The sequence below is a fragment of the Punica granatum genome, chromosome 4, assembly GCF_007655135.1.
Source record: "Punica granatum isolate Tunisia-2019 chromosome 4, ASM765513v2, whole genome shotgun sequence".
Taxonomy (NCBI): domain Eukaryota; kingdom Viridiplantae; phylum Streptophyta; class Magnoliopsida; order Myrtales; family Lythraceae; genus Punica; species Punica granatum.
The window spans coordinates 34,272,369-34,289,854 of NC_045130.1; the positions used below are offsets into that span (position 1 = coordinate 34,272,369).

At 40.5% G+C, this 17,486-nt stretch overlaps 3 protein-coding genes and 1 long non-coding RNA gene across 10 annotated transcripts; 2 read left to right on the top strand and 2 right to left on the bottom strand.

Annotated features, from left to right (window-relative positions):
* Window positions 1–612: 612 nt before the first annotated feature.
* On the bottom strand, window positions 613–9,938 carry LOC116203248 (general negative regulator of transcription subunit 3-like). Of its 7 annotated transcripts, none has more exons than XR_004156236.1 (17): window positions 9,701–9,938; window positions 9,462–9,593; window positions 8,454–8,570; window positions 7,914–7,964; window positions 7,718–7,807; window positions 7,468–7,614; window positions 7,183–7,284; window positions 6,214–6,267; window positions 5,008–5,682; window positions 4,346–4,516; window positions 4,033–4,198; window positions 3,455–3,597; window positions 2,727–2,993; window positions 2,496–2,630; window positions 2,232–2,413; window positions 1,816–1,934; window positions 613–803 (listed from the first exon to the last, which is right to left on the bottom strand). XR_004156236.1 is itself a non-coding variant. In XM_031534924.1 (16 exons), exons 1-16 carry the CDS (start codon window positions 9,791–9,793, stop codon window positions 1,871–1,873), a joined length of 2,610 nt encoding a protein of 869 aa, XP_031390784.1. In that variant the 5' UTR covers window positions 9,794–9,938; the 3' UTR covers window positions 1,815–1,870. The 7 variants fall into 7 exon arrangements, 1 of the variants encoding a protein (XP_031390784.1); XR_004156235.1 differs by having other exon boundaries at window positions 3,455–3,594; window positions 4,346–4,510; window positions 8,454–8,591; XR_004156233.1 differs by having other exon boundaries at window positions 3,455–3,594; window positions 8,454–8,591.
* A 140-nt stretch (window positions 9,939–10,078) lies between these two features.
* On the top strand, window positions 10,079–13,401 carry LOC116203251. The gene is made up of 7 exons (XM_031534926.1): window positions 10,079–10,216; window positions 10,672–10,795; window positions 10,919–10,969; window positions 11,149–11,200; window positions 11,711–11,769; window positions 12,370–12,415; window positions 13,018–13,401. Exons 2-7 carry the CDS (start codon window positions 10,703–10,705, stop codon window positions 13,149–13,151), a joined length of 435 nt encoding a protein of 144 aa, XP_031390786.1. The 5' UTR covers window positions 10,079–10,216; window positions 10,672–10,702; the 3' UTR covers window positions 13,152–13,401.
* An 83-nt stretch (window positions 13,402–13,484) lies between these two features.
* LOC116203250 (E3 ubiquitin-protein ligase RNF12-like) lies at window positions 13,485–14,476 on the bottom strand. Its single transcript, XM_031534925.1, has one exon. It carries the CDS (start codon window positions 14,312–14,314, stop codon window positions 13,535–13,537), a length of 780 nt encoding a protein of 259 aa, XP_031390785.1. The 5' UTR covers window positions 14,315–14,476; the 3' UTR covers window positions 13,485–13,534.
* A 1,564-nt stretch (window positions 14,477–16,040) lies between these two features.
* On the top strand, window positions 16,041–17,302 carry LOC116203821. The gene is made up of 2 exons (XR_004156303.1): window positions 16,041–16,803; window positions 16,974–17,302. It is a non-coding gene; the product is annotated as an uncharacterized LOC116203821 (long non-coding RNA).
* The last annotated feature ends 184 nt before the right edge of the window (window positions 17,303–17,486 follow it).

A 17,486-nucleotide genomic window follows, 5' to 3' on the forward strand; every position in this document is an offset into this window, starting at 1 on the left:
ACAAGTTTAAATAATAGGTCAAAAGTTTGAATCAACGTAATCACATGAGAGGCACGTACGTGCATCCTCTCATGTGTATCCACGCGGAAGGCACGACAAAGACGGAATCAATCGAGACCTAAAAGTAAGAACATTGAAAGGCAAGTGTCAATGTATGAGAATCATGAACCGTCCGATGCCTGTCTATGAATCTTGTATTGAATTTACCCGGCGTTGGCAGAAAACCGGGATCCCGAGATGACGAGAAGCTCTTAGTTTTTGAATCCAACGGTCCCTTTATTGAAAAGGGCGTTTACCTTGGAACTGTCATATCTCTGCAACATCATAGACTCTATTTTATCTACCTTCACTGTACGGAATCTACGGATAAATTATTTGCCGACAAAAGAAAAACCAAGTTGCCGCTTTCTTCTTCGACGTAGCATCAAGAAAGAGTTCAATACGTACGATTCTGACCTGACCTGCCTGCATTCTCTAATGTTGGGGCTGCCTTGCACAGCGAAGAGAAATGGAAATGCATTTGGTCTGATTTGACGTTGGATCAGTTCGAGTTTTCATTGCCCTGTAAGTTCTTCAGCAGAAAAGTATCAAGCAAAGATGAGGCAGTCGGACAACTAGAACGAATAGACACATGGGAAAGAGATGCTTCAACAGATATTCTGATTACTAGTCTCTGATGTCGATATTACACACGAACACAACTGCTGCCGAGAAGAGGTTACACGGAAGACTAAAAAGCATCTACATTGCACTTTACCATTCTTTCTCTAGGTGACTGGGAACGGAACGGTATTGTACACTATCTGCAGTCACAAGGGCAGACCAAATGAAAGTTAGATTATGAGAGGGGAAACGATGAAAAATTAGAAAAGGTTTATGGCGTGTCAGAATGTATAAAACTTGAAAATTTTCTCCTGAAAGGCTAATACGAGGAGGGGCAAAGAAAAACTATCTTTGCACATGAAAATGATAACACAAATCAATTAAGGGTTAATGACCCAAAAAAAGCATGAACTTTGACCCCTTTTTCAATTTTAGCATGAACTTTATTTTTTAGCATAAAAAAGCACGAACTTTGATTTTCTTGTCACGTTAGGCATTTGTGCCAATTTTCACCCATTTTGCTAACTTGGAGGAAAACGGTGTCTGCGCAATAAATAATGTCATGCCACTTAAACAAAAATTTTAAAAAATTATAGGGAAAAAAGTGAGAAAGACATTGATCAGGGAAAGGGTGAGCCATCGCCCCCCAATTGAAGTAGCCAGTGAACCTAGAGGGCATCGACAAACCTAATTAGAGGAGTGGTAGACGGGCGAAATCGGGAGAATCCTCAAATTGAGAGTTCTCCCTATTTCGGCGAGTGGGGCCTCGATCCCAGCCACCATCCTTGAGGATTATCCCGATTTCGACGGATAGGGCTTCGATCCAGATCACCATCCCCTGATTGGCATAGTCGACGCCCTCTAAGGTCACTGACGACCCCAATCGAGGTTATGGTGGTTACCCGGTGCCCTCACGCTTTCTCCAATCAAGGCATTTCTCTCTTTCTTTTCCTTTAAATTTTTTTTTTTTTTGCTAACATGATGTGACACTGTTTGCCACGTAGTCACTATTTTCCTTCACGACAGCAAAACTGATGGAAAATGACACAGATATCTAACTTGACAAGAAAATCAAAGTTCATGTTTTTTTTTTTTGCCAAAAAATAAAGTTCGTGCTAAAATTGAATAATGGTTCAAAGTTCATTTTTTTAGGAACCCATCAATTAATAGAAACATGTATTGAATCTGAGAGGGAGCAAAATAAAAGGTTACCTTACAAGATCATTAAGTCATGGATGATATTGAAGAATCTCTGGCACGGCTTTCACTACATCACCTCATCTTCAAGATAGTTATACTCGAATCTGAACTCAGTCTTGATCCTCTGACACCTGAATTTCATCAATTTTCAGAGTTAAAAGGATTTGACGAAATATCTAGAATCAACAATATCATGGAAGGGTGAAACTCCCAGATTCATTCATGATGAAAAAGTTCAGCTCAAACGGTAAAATTCTTATGTATTAAATAGGTTGGAGAGCTGTCTGAAATTCATGAGGCCTTTGATATTTCAGCAAAGCATCATTATCCAATAGGAGAGGAATAACCAAAAGAGGTTCGAAATGGTCCACAGTTGTCACCAGCAGCAGCTAAAGAAACAATGATGACAGAAATTCAGCCTGACGTACCATCCATGTTGTACTTCCCCATTTGCAATATGGAAATCAAAGTAAACATATGTCCCCTGCTCGTATTCATCAGTGGTGATCTTTGGTTCCTCATGCCGCTGGAACCACGTGTTGTATTTCTTGTGGTACCTCCAGGACTGCTTCTTCAATTCTTTTGCCGCAAGGTACTGTTGATAAGTATTCTGTATATTTATAGCAATTAAGCTCAGAGTAACTTTTAAACTAGTAAAAGGTAAGTATTAGTTGCAGACGAGATATTCATACCTGCTGATAGTAGAATGCGAAGAAAAGTGTATCAGCACCATAAGGCTCCTTGCTTAAACGTTCCCAAAATGCAGGGTTATTCACGATCGGTGCCTGTACTTGTGGATAGCTATTCGGTGTGACTGCAGGGTTCCTCTGTAGGGACAAGAAGCACATGAATATATAAGCTAACTTATATTCAAGTTGTGTCCACACCAGAATTTTAAAACAAATAAAGTCGAATCACCATACAGGGATATAGCTCCTTAATCTTTCCGAATCTTTGGGCTGAGGAAGTTTGCGATACGCAGCATCAAGCATCTGTAGATTGTATAACTGATCATCTGTGCCTACACTACTCATAGTTGATCCACTGGTAGGAATTTCACCAACAGCACCCAGATCGGACACACTTCTACGACCAATAACACCAAGAGTTGTAGAAGCTTGAGGAGATGGCAAAGGTTGTCCAGGGGATAGTTCCACCGAGGATTCCACTAAAGAGGCAGATGCTCTGGCCTGTTAGACAATTTTTAACATATTCATTCAATCAGGAAGTCACCATCAGCAGCAACTGCAGTTTTCTCCATATAAAAGCCTATTTATGGTGATTCTACTGATCTGATTGATTCCTCTCTTCCACTACAAAGTTAAGTCATTTGCAACAAGAAATTGCACCTAGTCATCTCAACCAACCAGCTAAATAAATCCACCCCCAAGTCACTAATAACCCAATGTTCAGAGGTTAAACAAATCCTACAGGATTGTGACATAATTAAATCTAGTAGGACAATTTCATTCATTCATATATAAAATGTATATTACTTCACCAGAAAATCGAGTTGTTAAAAGGGATTATGAGTTTAAATGTATTTTCTCAATTATAACCAGAAAGATGCCACTGCTGCAACTCATGTGTAAAGGTGAACTGAAAATCAAAAGAAATCAAATGACTACATAAAGCAATATATAAGACGTACAGGAGAACCCAAGGAATTTGGAGATCTCAAGTCATCCTCATTTGTGTTTTTGCCCGCTCCAGAAACAGGACTAGATTCGGAACTTGTGTCGTCAGACATATTTGGCTGTATTTGCAGCTCTTCTGCCTTTGTGAGGCCACCTTCTGAATCACAGGTAAGGGTATCAATCAAAACTATCTCGAGGTATGTGTTACAAAGTATAGGGCCATCTCTTGTCAACTTTTTTAAGAACCACCAAGACCCACTGGAAACTTGATCTATACCCCAACAGTTATCCAAGTTACATTTTAAAAATCTTGAGTCCGTTATAACACACTTTTAGAATCATATTTAACTACTGAATTCAAAAGGCAACAAGAGAGTGGTTGAAGAAATGATAAGAATGTAGTTTGATAAGGTTCAATAAGAGGACTTTGTCCTTGTTTAAGGCAACATAAAAAGGCCATCAGTGAATGGGCGCCTTTTGAAGTTCTTTCCAAGTTGCAGTAGAAAATATTGCCCATGAAAATGAATCCTCTAGAAAACCAAAATTTATATGATCAAATATGAGACTATATAGATGAGGATCATCAAAGTACCAGAATCTTTAGGAACAGTTGATACAGGTGTTCGTGGACTAGGCATTGGGTTAATGGGACTTGGTTGTAGCTGAAAGGAGGCAGCCGTGACAGTATTAAAGCTAGGTTTCTGCGCTCCTAGCCCTAGTCCTGCCTGAGGAGCAGTCAATGAGCCTGAAGAATTAAGCTGCAACGAAAATTGCACTTCAAATAGCGAAATCAATGTGAAAAAGATACAGAGTGCTCTAAAAATCATCTAAATTTCCTCTAAGCTAGCAACGAGAAGAAAAAAGATGATTAAATAAGAATAATAAAGAACAGGCAAAACAGGTACCTGCGGCGATAGTGGATTTTGCTGATGTGAAGAAAGTGGTTTCTGAATACCTCCCGAAAAAGAAGGCATGCCCAGAAGGTTACTCTGACCCTGTTGCTGCACTTGTTGTAGACGTTGCAAAAATCGTTCCCTTTGATCAGGTGCTATTTCAGCTCTACCACGAACCTGCCCCTAGAAAAGATGAGTACACTCCACCTCCAGTAAGAAAGCATAACTACATTGTCCATGAAATTTAATGTACAAGCAAATGATGCATTAAGCATACTCAGGCAACATCTTCACAGGAACAGGAATTGATGTTTTAGATCCATCAAGGAGCTGTTTAGTTGGACAAGCAAATCTTCAAACGGGAAGTTGTTAACTTTAAAGAGTAATGATTTACCGCTCTAATTCACTTGATACTATCATTCCAATTCTATGGGTGCAATTCATAGCATAGAAATGGAGGACATTTATAACTTGAAGGTGATCCCCCATCTTAATGACAGGCAGACCCACTTGTTTCAGTTTTCATTAGTTCATTCCTCGGGAGAGTTACAGGATTTTTTTCAGGTTGAAGGTGATCCCATTTTAGTGACAGGTGCACCCACATTTTGTAGATTTTGTGAGAGTTCATTCCTCAGCTAATGAAAGAAAAGCAAAAACTTTCTCAATACATATACCAGTTCATTTTGCGTGAAGGAACTTCCAGGCTTCCATTGCATGCCTGAAACAGCCGGAGGAGAAACCACTCTGCTTGCTATGGCTGTATTATCAGTGGCACCGACAGAGTCAACTGTAGTGGCTCCATCATTAACATTTGCAATGTGAGGCAAGAGAGTTCTACCACTTGATGGAGATACTAGAGGTTGCATCATGCCACTACTACTGAATCTGTCATCAGCTGCTAAAGAATTCCTTGCCATGTCAGGGGAGGCAGGTTTAGCACTGAGGGTTCCGGTAGGTGTAGAACCTCTTTCCCTCAGAGCTCCAGAATCACCTGTTAAAGGAGATGGTCTGCGAGCAGAGAAGTTGATACTTTGTTCTTCTTTAGAAGGGCTAGTAAGTTTCGTAGCAGATGGAGAATTAGGAGCGCCAGAAGTTTCCAGGGAACCATGAACTGAACTTGAACCAGGAGGGGTTGTTCCCATCATTGAAGCACTAGAAATGCGGGGAGACTGTATATTAGATGCAATAGGGGAAGAGTGAGGACTAGCAAGTATTGATCCAACACCAGCTGTTAAATATTTGGCAGGAGGCGATTTTGCATTAATGTCAGAACTGCCCTCTTGTGAGCTTGCATCATCAGCTTGATCATGGGTTGATGCACCTTGTTTTTGGATAGTAATGGCAGTAGCCTACAAGAAACACCAAACCGGATATATCACATATGATGACGAATATAACATCCTCTCACACATTTTTTTATTGAAAAACAAACCAAGCGCGCGGTTTTTAATAAATGAGAGGGTGATTTCACGTTGAGAGATAAAGCAACTCTATTAGATGCAACCGGTATCTGTAACTATCAAGTACCAACATTAATCTCGTCGTAAAACTATACTGGATGCTTAAGAGTTTTGGTAACTAAGCATTAACATAGAAAATTAATAAGCAATAGATACATCATAAAAGTACAACTGGGATGGGCCAAAAAAGAAAAAAGTATAACTGAGAGTTTTCATAAGGTAATAACTGATTTTCCATAATTAATAGGCTACATTTTCATATAGCAATTGGTAGTTCTTTTTTCTTTTTATTTTTTTTTATTTTTTTCCCCTTTTTTCCCTCAATAAGCTGCCACATTAGCTAAACAATAGACAGAACAGTTAGAGCTGATGTTGCGAGACTAAGTTTGACCTAGCTTTATCATACATACAGAGACATACCAATGCTTGGGGTGGTGCTGCTGCGGTAGAAGTTTTCAAGCTAAGTGGTGCTCCCTGCCAAATTATAGAATATTTCACTTGGAGTTAATTTCAGATAAAACTGGCAGTATGGCAGGATTAACTCCTTTGCAGTCACACAGCTTAGAAGATCAGAGCGAAAGGTCCAAATTTAATTATCTTAAATAATTCCTATATGAGGGGGGGGAGGGGGGAACCATCAAAAGATAAAAGTAATGCTCTACCACTAAATTTGCCTGTGCTAAGTGAACTATCTCAACAGGATGATGCCAGAATTAGTAACAACATAGTAAATTAAGCATAATTCAAATAAAGAGTATGCTATGAAAGCAAGTTTTCAAGATCAATTGTCCATATATGAAAAGCAATTTTCTGGAAAAGATAACATTAGCTACGTATGGCTGTTCTGGGAACCCCAAAATGGAATCCTCTATAATGTACAAATAGTTTTCAGAAGTTTCTGTAAGATACACTAAAAGAATTTACTGTCTTTACTCATAGTAACTTTAAAAATTCAAGCCCAGAACTGTGCCTGAAAAAGCAGGATTCCTCTAATATTAAAAGAATGACTTCAAGCATAAGGATACCGACTGAAGATTTTATCCAATAAAAGCAACTAAATTGACATTTCCTTTTGATTAATGAAAGATCTAAACACTTATCCAAAAAAAAAAAAAAGCAACTAAATCGACTGGAAGCAATTGGCTCCTTTTTCTTTTTTTTTCCGATAAAGCTAATATATTAGAAACAACATCGGATAGACCTAATGTCACCATAACACTGACAAAGTGACGGATTAAAACTCTAACAGAGCATTGTACAGTGTCCATTAAAAAAAGAACTACCAAAACCCATATAAATGCTAAAAGATTTCCTTCACCGTGAGTAAAAGAGAGGTTTTTTTCTTGGGATAGTGAGAAATGCATGCCGCATTGGAAGTAAAATTTTTACCTTGAGAAGGCCAGGTGCAACTGTAACCAGTTCTTCGAGAGACTCATCTAACGGTAAAGAGCTATAAAGCTCATCCACATCAGTAAAGTCATCAAAATCATCCTGCAGAAATTATCGCTATATGAGACCAATCCAGTACAGCAATCTAGAGAGCATTACTTTTAGCTCATCTATAAAGATGAAAACATTGAAGTAGAGTTCAGGAAAATATTCAAGTAGCAGTGCCTGTATCTAATGAAGTTCACAATCAGACAACAGAACGAATCATTACAAGACAAAATCAACCTGATTACGTTCCACATAATCTTCCAGGAATTCCTTGACATCATTGACCTGCTCGGAGCTCAACTCATCATTATCTAAAAGTCTCAAAATCAATTCTAACTTCATTATATGAGCCTTGTGCCGTGTAATAGATGTCTCCAAGTGTGCCTACAAAGAAGGGAGGGGGGGGATGTGGACCGAGTAATTAGCCAAAGATGATAACACAAGCAAGATGTTCACTCTAGATAGAAGAGCTTTCGGGACCATCTACCAGTCTTGGTGGCTTCGTCTTCCCCTTTTTAACTGAAAGACCCTCAATTTCTGCTTCAAAAACATCAATCTGGGTCTCCAACTCGCTGACCTGCCAAATGATAAACATGTGATAATGTCACCTCTAATTGAGCAGAAAAACTGCCTGCTCATGCAACGAAAGAAAAGAAAGATTGGTGGAAGACTCCGTTCCTTACCACATTGTTCAACCAATCCCTTGTTTCAGATTTAGCTTTCTCCTTTGGGTCCTGTCAGGAAAAGATAAAATGCAAAGAATCATCACACAAAAAAAAGAGTCAAACCCTTGTTGGGGGGTGTGGGGGGGAGACCACTGACATCATCTCAGAAAGATGCACTGACAGCACAAAAATTAACTGCTCCTTTGGGTCCTCAGAGTTAATAAATTAATCTGCAGAGGCCCACGACAAAATTATCTCCTACATACTCCGGTTTATAAATAAAGGAAGTCTTTGTTAGGACGTCATCTAAAACCCAAGGCGAGATAGAGATATCAAAATTGCTTATAAAAATTATAAACGGCAATTATGTCCCCTGAAAATGGAGTATGCGCATTGTTACATAACTAAAAACTTATAGGCAAAATCCCAACAGTTAACGAATGAATCGACTCAATGAGGCTGCATCTAAGGTATTGTACCAAAGAGCAAATTAAACTTCATATCCTACATAATAAGATTTCCATGTGAAAAGGAATAAAAGAGTAGTATGATTCTCACGGTTTTAGGCTGTTGGCCAAGCCCTTCTTTAGAAAAGGCTTTCGTTTTAGTCTCCTTCTCACAAATTTTGAATCTCTCCATTTCACGTTCAATGAGCTTGCGTGCATCCACCAGAGCCTGCTCATAAGAGGCACTAACCTATGTCAACATGTATCAAAAGAAGCCACATTAATTATGATTTCGGATTCAAACATAAACATCAAAAGTTCATCATCAACAATTTGTCATCCAATAAAAATGCTAGGGCCTGGAAACCTGGGTCTACGATGTTGACACTGCCACAGTACAGATGAGAGATGCAACACGATGAAATACGTCCTATAGACGCAATGAATCCAGTGCTAGAGAATATGAAATGCAATGCCCTAATTGGTGGAAAAACAAGGGAAAGGAAAGAACTGCATGAAAGCACGCATTATTACTACCAATACCATTTTGTTTCATCAAAGATCATTCATCGCAATCATGCAACACACGTGTGTGTTTTACAATACACCAGCAACCTCATGGAAGTCATCAATGTAAAGCAAAAATGCAGCCCCATAGAAGTTGGTGAACTGCAAAAACAATGCTACAAATATCCAATCATCTACAAATGCTCTATCTTCTGTGTTACAGTACATGTAATCGAATGTAATAAACTAATTCAAGGAGCAGCAAGACGTTCTTTAATGACTTTCCCATAAAGCAACTTAAATCTTACACACTATCCAGTGCATATTGGACTGCGAAAGAAATAAAAAACCAGCATGATCATTCTCAATTTATTTCATCATGCTGCAGATAATTCTCGAACCACTTTCTTAGACTCTGGTTCAAAATCTACTAAACCCAACAGAGAGCAACCATCACGCAAACCGTTACCAAATAACTGGGGGAACAAAGCATAACAACTTGAATTTGCAAATTTCAGATACGCCTATGTATAGAACTAGCACCATGACTATGAGGAGCTACTTCAACAGTCAACAGACAAGATGAACTGCACACAGAGGAAGCGAGAGGGACCTTCTTGTCCTTAATTTCGCTGGACTGGATCCATGTCTTGATCTGGTCTCTGTACCTCTGGAGCTTCTTAATCTCCTTCTTCAAGTCCGCCTCGAACTTCTCCTTCTGGTTCGCGTTATCGGTGTCATAAACCTGCGAAAAGGAACGGCACATACCGCCATGATCAGCAATTAATACACAAAATCCAGTCCTCCAGGCGTCCGCAGCCATGCAACGGAGGTGTAAATAGCGGAGATGACCTTTTTCCAGATGCTGTCGAAGACATCCACGCCTTCCTGCACCTTCTTCAACACTCTGTCGATCTCCCCCTGCAGTTTCCTGCTTGCTCCCATGGCGAAATTCGAGCAGCGCAGATCCTTGCGTCACTTCAACCGAACGTCCCCCGAGGTCTTCCCCACCATGAACACGACGAGCGAGCTCAGAGAGAGAGAGAGAGAGAGAGAGAGAGGTGTGTGATGATGGCTATGCTCAGTAGCTGAGCGACCGCAGCTGAAAACCGGAACAGAGGCAGGCGGATCGGGTCGGTCATCTGCAACCCGGATCAGTTTCGTAAAGATCCGACCCATATATTGAATTGACCCGGCCCGATCCAGATAGTAACGATTCTTTCTTTCCTCCGCAGCCCTACCAGTCGCTGAGCTCTGTTGCAGTCTCTGATCTCTCACACTTTCTGCTCTCGAGTTCGCGTAGAACTTTCCACCTCCGCTTTCCTCTCTCTCCGTCGGCCGGCCGTCGGCGGTGGCCGCCGGTGAAAGGTAAGAGCCGCGCGCTCCTCTTCATGCAGCGTAATTGGTTGTGATCTTCTCCTCGTCCTCCACCTCAATTGTAATTGTATGTGTGAGACGACTTCGTTAACGACACTGAACAGCATCAGGCTTCAGCCATGTAACGTTTCTCTCCACTTGTACAATTACTTTGGGAAGCAGCTGAAGTGTTGGTTTGACGAACGAACGTCGCATCCATGAAAAGAAATCATAGTTTTGTGCGAGTATGACTGGTAGAATGGGAACCTTGCATTATTTGAAGACTAGTTTAAGAATCTCTATCTGTTTATGGGAGGGGTTCGGAAGTCTGAGTATGACTGGTAGAATGGCGGGCTTTTGGCTTTCGTTGCAAAGATTTCTGCCCATTATGTTCCTATCAAGTGTCCTTTCTATGGCCTGTCCTGTAAGTGGTTCTAATGGAAGGTGCCGATTTTGTCTTCAATCAGATTTTCGATAATTCCGTTTCTGAAGGAGTTGATGGAGAGCTCAGGTGACCAGGCAACAACGGGTTTAGACCCTCAACATTATTTGAGATGTCATCACTGTGCAGGTCCTCTATCTAAAGATATGGTAAGCCAGAACTCCCTATGCTTGTTTGTGTAACACATGCAAATATGCACAGACGTGTGCTTGCGAGCTTAAACTTAGATGAAAGCTTAATTGTCTCATCGAAAAGATTTTCTTATTTGTTAGGAAACTAGTGATTGGACGGTACCGCCTCTTATCAGGGACAGCTTCTCCATGGTAATATATATGCACTCCTGTCTAAATTTACATGCAGTGGTTATTGCTATTAGTATCCAATATTCAATCTTGTTATTTTTCTAAGATGCAGTTATCGTTTCAATATTCGAGTTTGAGAGCTTTTGATTTATTTCTGTCCATATTCGTATAAATGATCCTTTTGTTATTTGTGGTTTCAGATTGGATCTGCTGTAGGTGGAACAACAAGCGCATTTTATGGATTCAATCACGGTACTATAATAAGCACTTGACTTGAATATATTCCTTCTGCTTGTTGAGCTATATCAGAAAGTGAGTTTGCTGCTTGCTTTGTGTGGGCCATGCAAACTCACTGACAACCGGAAAAGAAAAAGTGAACAATCAACAGCATCTCATACTGTAACCTTGCTCTGCTTCAAATTTCCTATCAAAAAGAACGATTGCGATGGGAAATAATTTCATCCAAAATTCAACTAAATATAGGAGATCTCTATTACCGAAAAAAAATGTAGGTGATCTCTAGCAAATTTTATTACCATTGTTTGCTCCCATGCCAATTGATGAGGAGAGCAGCTAGAATATGATTGCAACCAGCCAAACAGTTTATGTGCATAGACATATGTTAGTATGTGAAGGGATGGCTCTTGGCTAACTGTCTTGATAGAATAGTGATCTGTTTTAATTCACCTTTACTGGTCTATATTAGCGTGTAAGATTTTGCACCTCAATCTGATGATCTGCCTGTATGGTGTATCCTTGTAGTGATGCCAATTGTTCGAAAGTGGGTGAAAGGGCCAATGTGGTTGCATTTCCTTATTGGAGTAAGTTTCTTGAATCTTTTCATATCTGGTCAGTGATGAAGATACCTCCACAGTGCACCACGTGATTTTAAGTTGTCTTACTAGGCAGCATCCCATACTACTCTTTTGGTGTGTAATAAATGCATGACTTAGCTTTTGGAACTTTGTCGTGGATCAAATTATCCAAATTGTACTGTGGGATCTAAAAGTTAAAAGAAGGATGATATCACGTTATCTAGGTCCTCCAGCATTGACACTTTTTCCATGGAAAGAAATTCTTTCATATGCTCATCTTGAATGAAAAGATATACTGTGAACATCATGCATTTTCTAATCATCTTATTGCATGTTCATGGCTGAATCTAGTTTCAAAACTGCAATTTTATGAGCTTCATTGAACCTATTCTCTATGATGGTGTGTGGTTGCATATTCAATTGGCAGAAGCACAATAGTTACATCTATTGATAATTTGATATTTTACCACCAATTATGCAGTTTCGTTGGATTATCACTCACGTTTTACCATGTTTTGTACCATTGATGGTTTCCAAATTACGGCTCGGAAATATTGTATACTTGCTGTCAGCAATTCTGAAGCCAATTATTATTCTGTCGTGCAGGCCCCGCCAGTCATAGTGTTCTCTTCAGCTTGTGCCGGCTTGGCAGGTTAGGCATATTTTCTTACTAGTCCCTCTACATATTTTTTTAAGTATTTATTTTATTGGAAATTTAACTCCTTATCATGGAAAACTATATGCTATTGATCTGTGTTCTTGAGGTTGAATCTAAATGTATAGATGCCGAAGTTTCTAGAAGGTACTATCAGTTGATTTTACCTCTTAGAAGAGGTTGATGGACAGTCCAATTGAAGTTTCGGTGTCATATTTTAGCTGACTTTTATTCTGCTTCAATGTTATTTTTGTTACTCTTTGGGAGCTTTTTGATGGGAATATCTGTAGGGCAGCAATATTAGAGAAATGCTTTGGACAAGTAGATGAACTCGTGGCTTCGTACCAGTAGATAGGATATTGGTTTTTGAACTGAAGAATTATCACCTTCAAAATGACTGTTCTCTGCGTTTAATGAGTGATAGATGTTAAGATATCTGCAACTGGGTATGCTAGGCAGACAATATCTTCTGATCCTAAGTACAGGACTCCACAGCAGTCAGCTTCCATGATTTTTTAACTCTGCCATGAGATTGAATCGATGTGAAAGTATGATTGTCTTGCTATGGCGCTCCAGTCATCAGATTTGAAATTTTACAGGTGGTGCAGTTCCAGCACTCGCCCAACTCGCTTCTTCGTCTTACCATGCAGCAGTCTCATCTCCATCTCCGCCACCTCCTTCACCGTCGGTTGACGACAAGATCCACAAGTCGAGAACTTCATCTACTCTGTAAAAATCACCACAAGCAGGCCTCTGCGTGCAAGGTTTGCCTGTACAGATAGTAATCGAGAGCTCCATGAAGTTTACTCATGGTATACATGTTTACTCTTCTTAACCCAATATAAGTGATTACTTTGCTCACTAATTATATGTTATAAATTAAACGACATTAGTGGTTAATTCGTGTATTTTCATCATGCTGATTTGGAGTTTTTTTGTTATTTACATCGAGTTTATACATTCTCTTTGACTGATTCTTAATACACGTAACCATCATACTGGTTGTAAGTTCTTTTGCTATTCACATCGAGAGTTCTTTTGCTATTTACATCGGGATTATGCGTTCACCCTGAAAAGCACTGTTGTGAAGTCGATGGAAAAACCGTTGAAGAGGATCTAGAAAAGAACCCAGTGCCGCCTACTTCTGCGTCTCCTTCTCCGTTGTCCTTGAAATCTGCCTCTTTCGAGGAGATCATGTTCCCATTCGCTCTCATCTCTGATCTCCGGCCAATTTCTATTGGCACTGCGCATCTGAAACCTGCAGAGCGGGCAAGTGCCATGGAGCTCCAACCAAGAGAGGATGCACTGTTCGTGGAACCTATGCTTGCACGTAGTCAGCTTTGCTTCCTCTCCAATCTCAAAGTCCTCTAAGCACATCGAACACTGCAATGCCTCACTGATCCTCACAGTAGTTAAAAGCTTAGCTGCTCCTATGTCGTCGTGTGGAAGAGGAGGCTCAACCTGCCTGGTGCTGTTGTCGGGGAAGTGGAGTTGTATAAACTCGAGATCGGTGTCCCAGAAGAAATTGGCCAATGTGGTAGTTCTAGGACTGGGACTAGGACTAGGACTAGGAGTCGATTGGCTGAAGCTGAACTCTGAAGGGTGGGCATACTGTGAAGCTTCTTCGTAGGAATTGAACGAGATCAACTCGCTGCCTCTCTCCCAGTCCCAGTCATCAACGGAGTCCTCTGGTTCGGATCCGGAGAAAAGCAGAGTACTCAGCAAGTCCTCCAATGGCACCTCATCTTCGACTGCAGGTGGTGGGCTGCCGCTGCTGTTGAGAGCATCTTCTTCTTGCGTGAGAGAATAGCCTTCGTCATCCACCAAGCCGAGAAGCACGGAGCACCAGATCGGGATTCCCCTTGCTGGTCTGTCTCCAAAGTTATCGACGTCCATTTTCTGGACAAGTCTGCTCTCACAAAACGGGCATTTGGTCCCGGGCCCGGTCGCCGTGTTCACCACTTGAGAGCACAGGTAACAGCAGTAGCGACCAATGTGCGCATCTTCCAATCTACCGTGAAAAGGAGGATCGTGATCGGAATGTTGTCGGGTGCGAGACGTTTTGTCTTAGCAAAGCTTGTATACCATTCGAGAGAGAAGTCCCAAAAATGAGTAGAACTGCTCGGCAAAGATAAGGTCAACAAATCGTGCAAAAACAAGCATTTTCCATCCAAACGGTCAATAACTAATCGTGTGGGGCACCGAAGCTTGATTCCTTCTACTGATTTATATTCATTCATCTTCTTGGTCATGCTGTCCAACGGCATTAGAAGGGAGAAAACGGTTAATCTTTCGGTCATATTTCGATCACCTAAGATTCTGTGATGTATGCTTGATTCTATGAATGTTTTGATTCTTTGATCTGATCTAATTTGCCAACGTCCATGTAAATCATAAAATCATACGATTTTATAATCGCGACTACTTTGAGTACAAACTTTACTAAAGTGTCATTTGATAAGTTGGTTCGTGAAGAAAGACAAAACAATTGAAAGCTCGAACGACGTGACTAGACACGTCGATTAGTGTGTGTGGGAGTATAAAGCCCCTTCCCCGAATTCATGAATCTCATTATAAACAAAAATCGTGGGGTAAATAATTCGAAAAAGCACGACCTTTACCCTTTTTTTTAACAGAACCCTTGAATAATAGCACAAAAAAGCACGACTTTCCGATTTAGTTGCAAATCTAGCACGCCGTCAAATGTAATGGTAACGGCTGACATGGACTTAGTGGTGCTATGTGGCACAACATTACTGGATGAGTGAACCCACACTGTTTTAAAGGTAATTCTAAAAAACGAAATAGAGAAAATGGGGGGTGTTGGTGACCCCAATTGTTAGGGAATTGGGGCTCTCAGTGCTGGAATTAAAAAGGCCCCAATTTCGAGGCTCATTCGATTCCAACGATGGGCCCCGATTGCAATCACCACCAACCCAATCGAGGTCGCCGACCACCTCTGTTGTGCCCAATAACCTCAACTGGGGGTGGTGGCCTTCGACGTAGCCACCATGGCTGACTTCCTCCTTCTTTCCTCTGTTCTTTATTTTTATTTTTATTTTTAAAATTATTTTTTATTAAATAAAATTGTGTTGATCCATTCGTCCTATATGTTGTGTTACGTAGCACCATTAAGCCCACGTCAGCCATTACTGTTACATTTGATTGGAAATTTGACAACTTGTGCTAGATTCGTAACTATACATGAAGGTCGTGCCTTTTGCAATTATTCAAATGTCCTGTTAGAATGAAAAAAAAAAAGAGGGTTTAAAAGCCCATTGCAAGGGATTTGTTTGCATCACGCGTTACTGTTTTACTAAGGCATTTGAACGGAAATTGCTTTATGCCACATTAACGTTCGATAAATGGTGTGTTTGGTTTTAAAATTAAATAAAGTTGAGTTTTGATTTTAATTAAGATGTAATAATTGTATTGTTGAATTATGAGAAAAAGTGTGAAAAAATGATGAATAATTGAGAGAAAATAATGATTGTGTTGTTAATTTTTGTTATATAGTGAGTAGATTTAAAATTAGGATTTAAAATTTTAAAAATTGATTTTAAAACCAAACCGGTCAAGGGTCTAAACTTTAGGAATTGGACTTCACTATAAAGGAGACATAAACCCTAGACAGCAAACCACAATACTTGATCTTATCTGAGCGGAGAGCGGGCCTCCGGAGGGGCAGCTTACCTCAATCATTGGGGCAGCTGAGCTGAGCCACCCTCCCTCTCCGGCCACCGTTGAGGGCTGCCGGCGGCTCTTACCCCCGTCCGCTGGCCAAATCCCGCTGTGAAGACTGCCCGCGGTCGGAGCCCCATCGTCATTTCTTGATTCGGGCAGTGATGGCCTCGCGGGCTCCCCCCAACAAAACAAAAACCCTAAATTTCACAATCGACGCACTTTTCTTCTTCTTTGCATGAGCTTGTGTTGATCTGATGTCGATTATCCCGCGATTGCTGAGAATTAGGGCATACTGTTCTTGTTCTAGCTGAGTTTGCTCATCGGACAGAAGGCCGAGCCGACCAAGTTTCGAACTTGATGAGCTAGTATTCTCGTATTTCATAGTAAAAGCTTCAATGCTGAAATGGGTGTTCTGTTGCTTGCTTGTGATGTTTGTATGTCTTGATTGTTGCCAGCCATATAGATATTCGGGAATCCTGCTTCGGACATGATCTGTCTTTTTTTGCTGTATCGGTTGTGATTTAATCTATGTTGGAGTTGCTTGTCATCATTGCTCACTGCAAGCACTCAGCTTTGAATAAGATAGTCTGGCAGCAGTACTACCGATCGATCTTCTATGTAACAGTTATGCGTCTAATGAGTTGCCTTTGAGAGCTGAGTGCGTGATGAGGGCAAACAAACCATCGGCCCTTCTGTTGCTTGTGAGCTATACAAAGTCTAGTTGATGAATCAAAACTTGACCCGATTTTAGGCGTGGTCCGTTTTTGCCTATGCATACATTTTCACGAATAAACTGTCCCAAGATGTTTATCATAGATGTTTCTTCAATCTTTCCACATGTAGTAATGTTTGTCCTGTTACGTGATTGCAGTTGCATTCTCTTCCTCGCATCGAATCAATGCATCAAATGGAGAAGAGTCCTGGATGCTGTTTGTTCAATGTTCAACCATGAAGATTGTGATGTTGCTCACGAGATGTGGAAGAATCACAGGCTGGAAAATTGCTGTGACGAAGTAGAGACCATTAACATCGATCAATCCTATAGATGTGTTTTCCTGTTCAAGTTTATCAGTTTCAATCTCTAAAGACATGGTCGGATTTTGCCATTGTACATATTTTTTCTCCAATCATGAGCTTTGGTTTCATCAGTACAGTTTTCATGCTCATAATGCAATCTCCTATTACCTTTTAGTTGTTCCATTTCAGCTGTCACTTTAGATTGGACCTGTTGAGATAAAGTTACACAGACCTGCACCGAGCTTGTTCATGTGAAAACTAAGTCCCGAGATGCAAGATTTTCCAGAAACCTTGATGACTTAGAGATGCAGCAAAAAACCGTCTATTGTTGATGTAATGTAAGTGTGGTTTGGTACTGCATATGTTA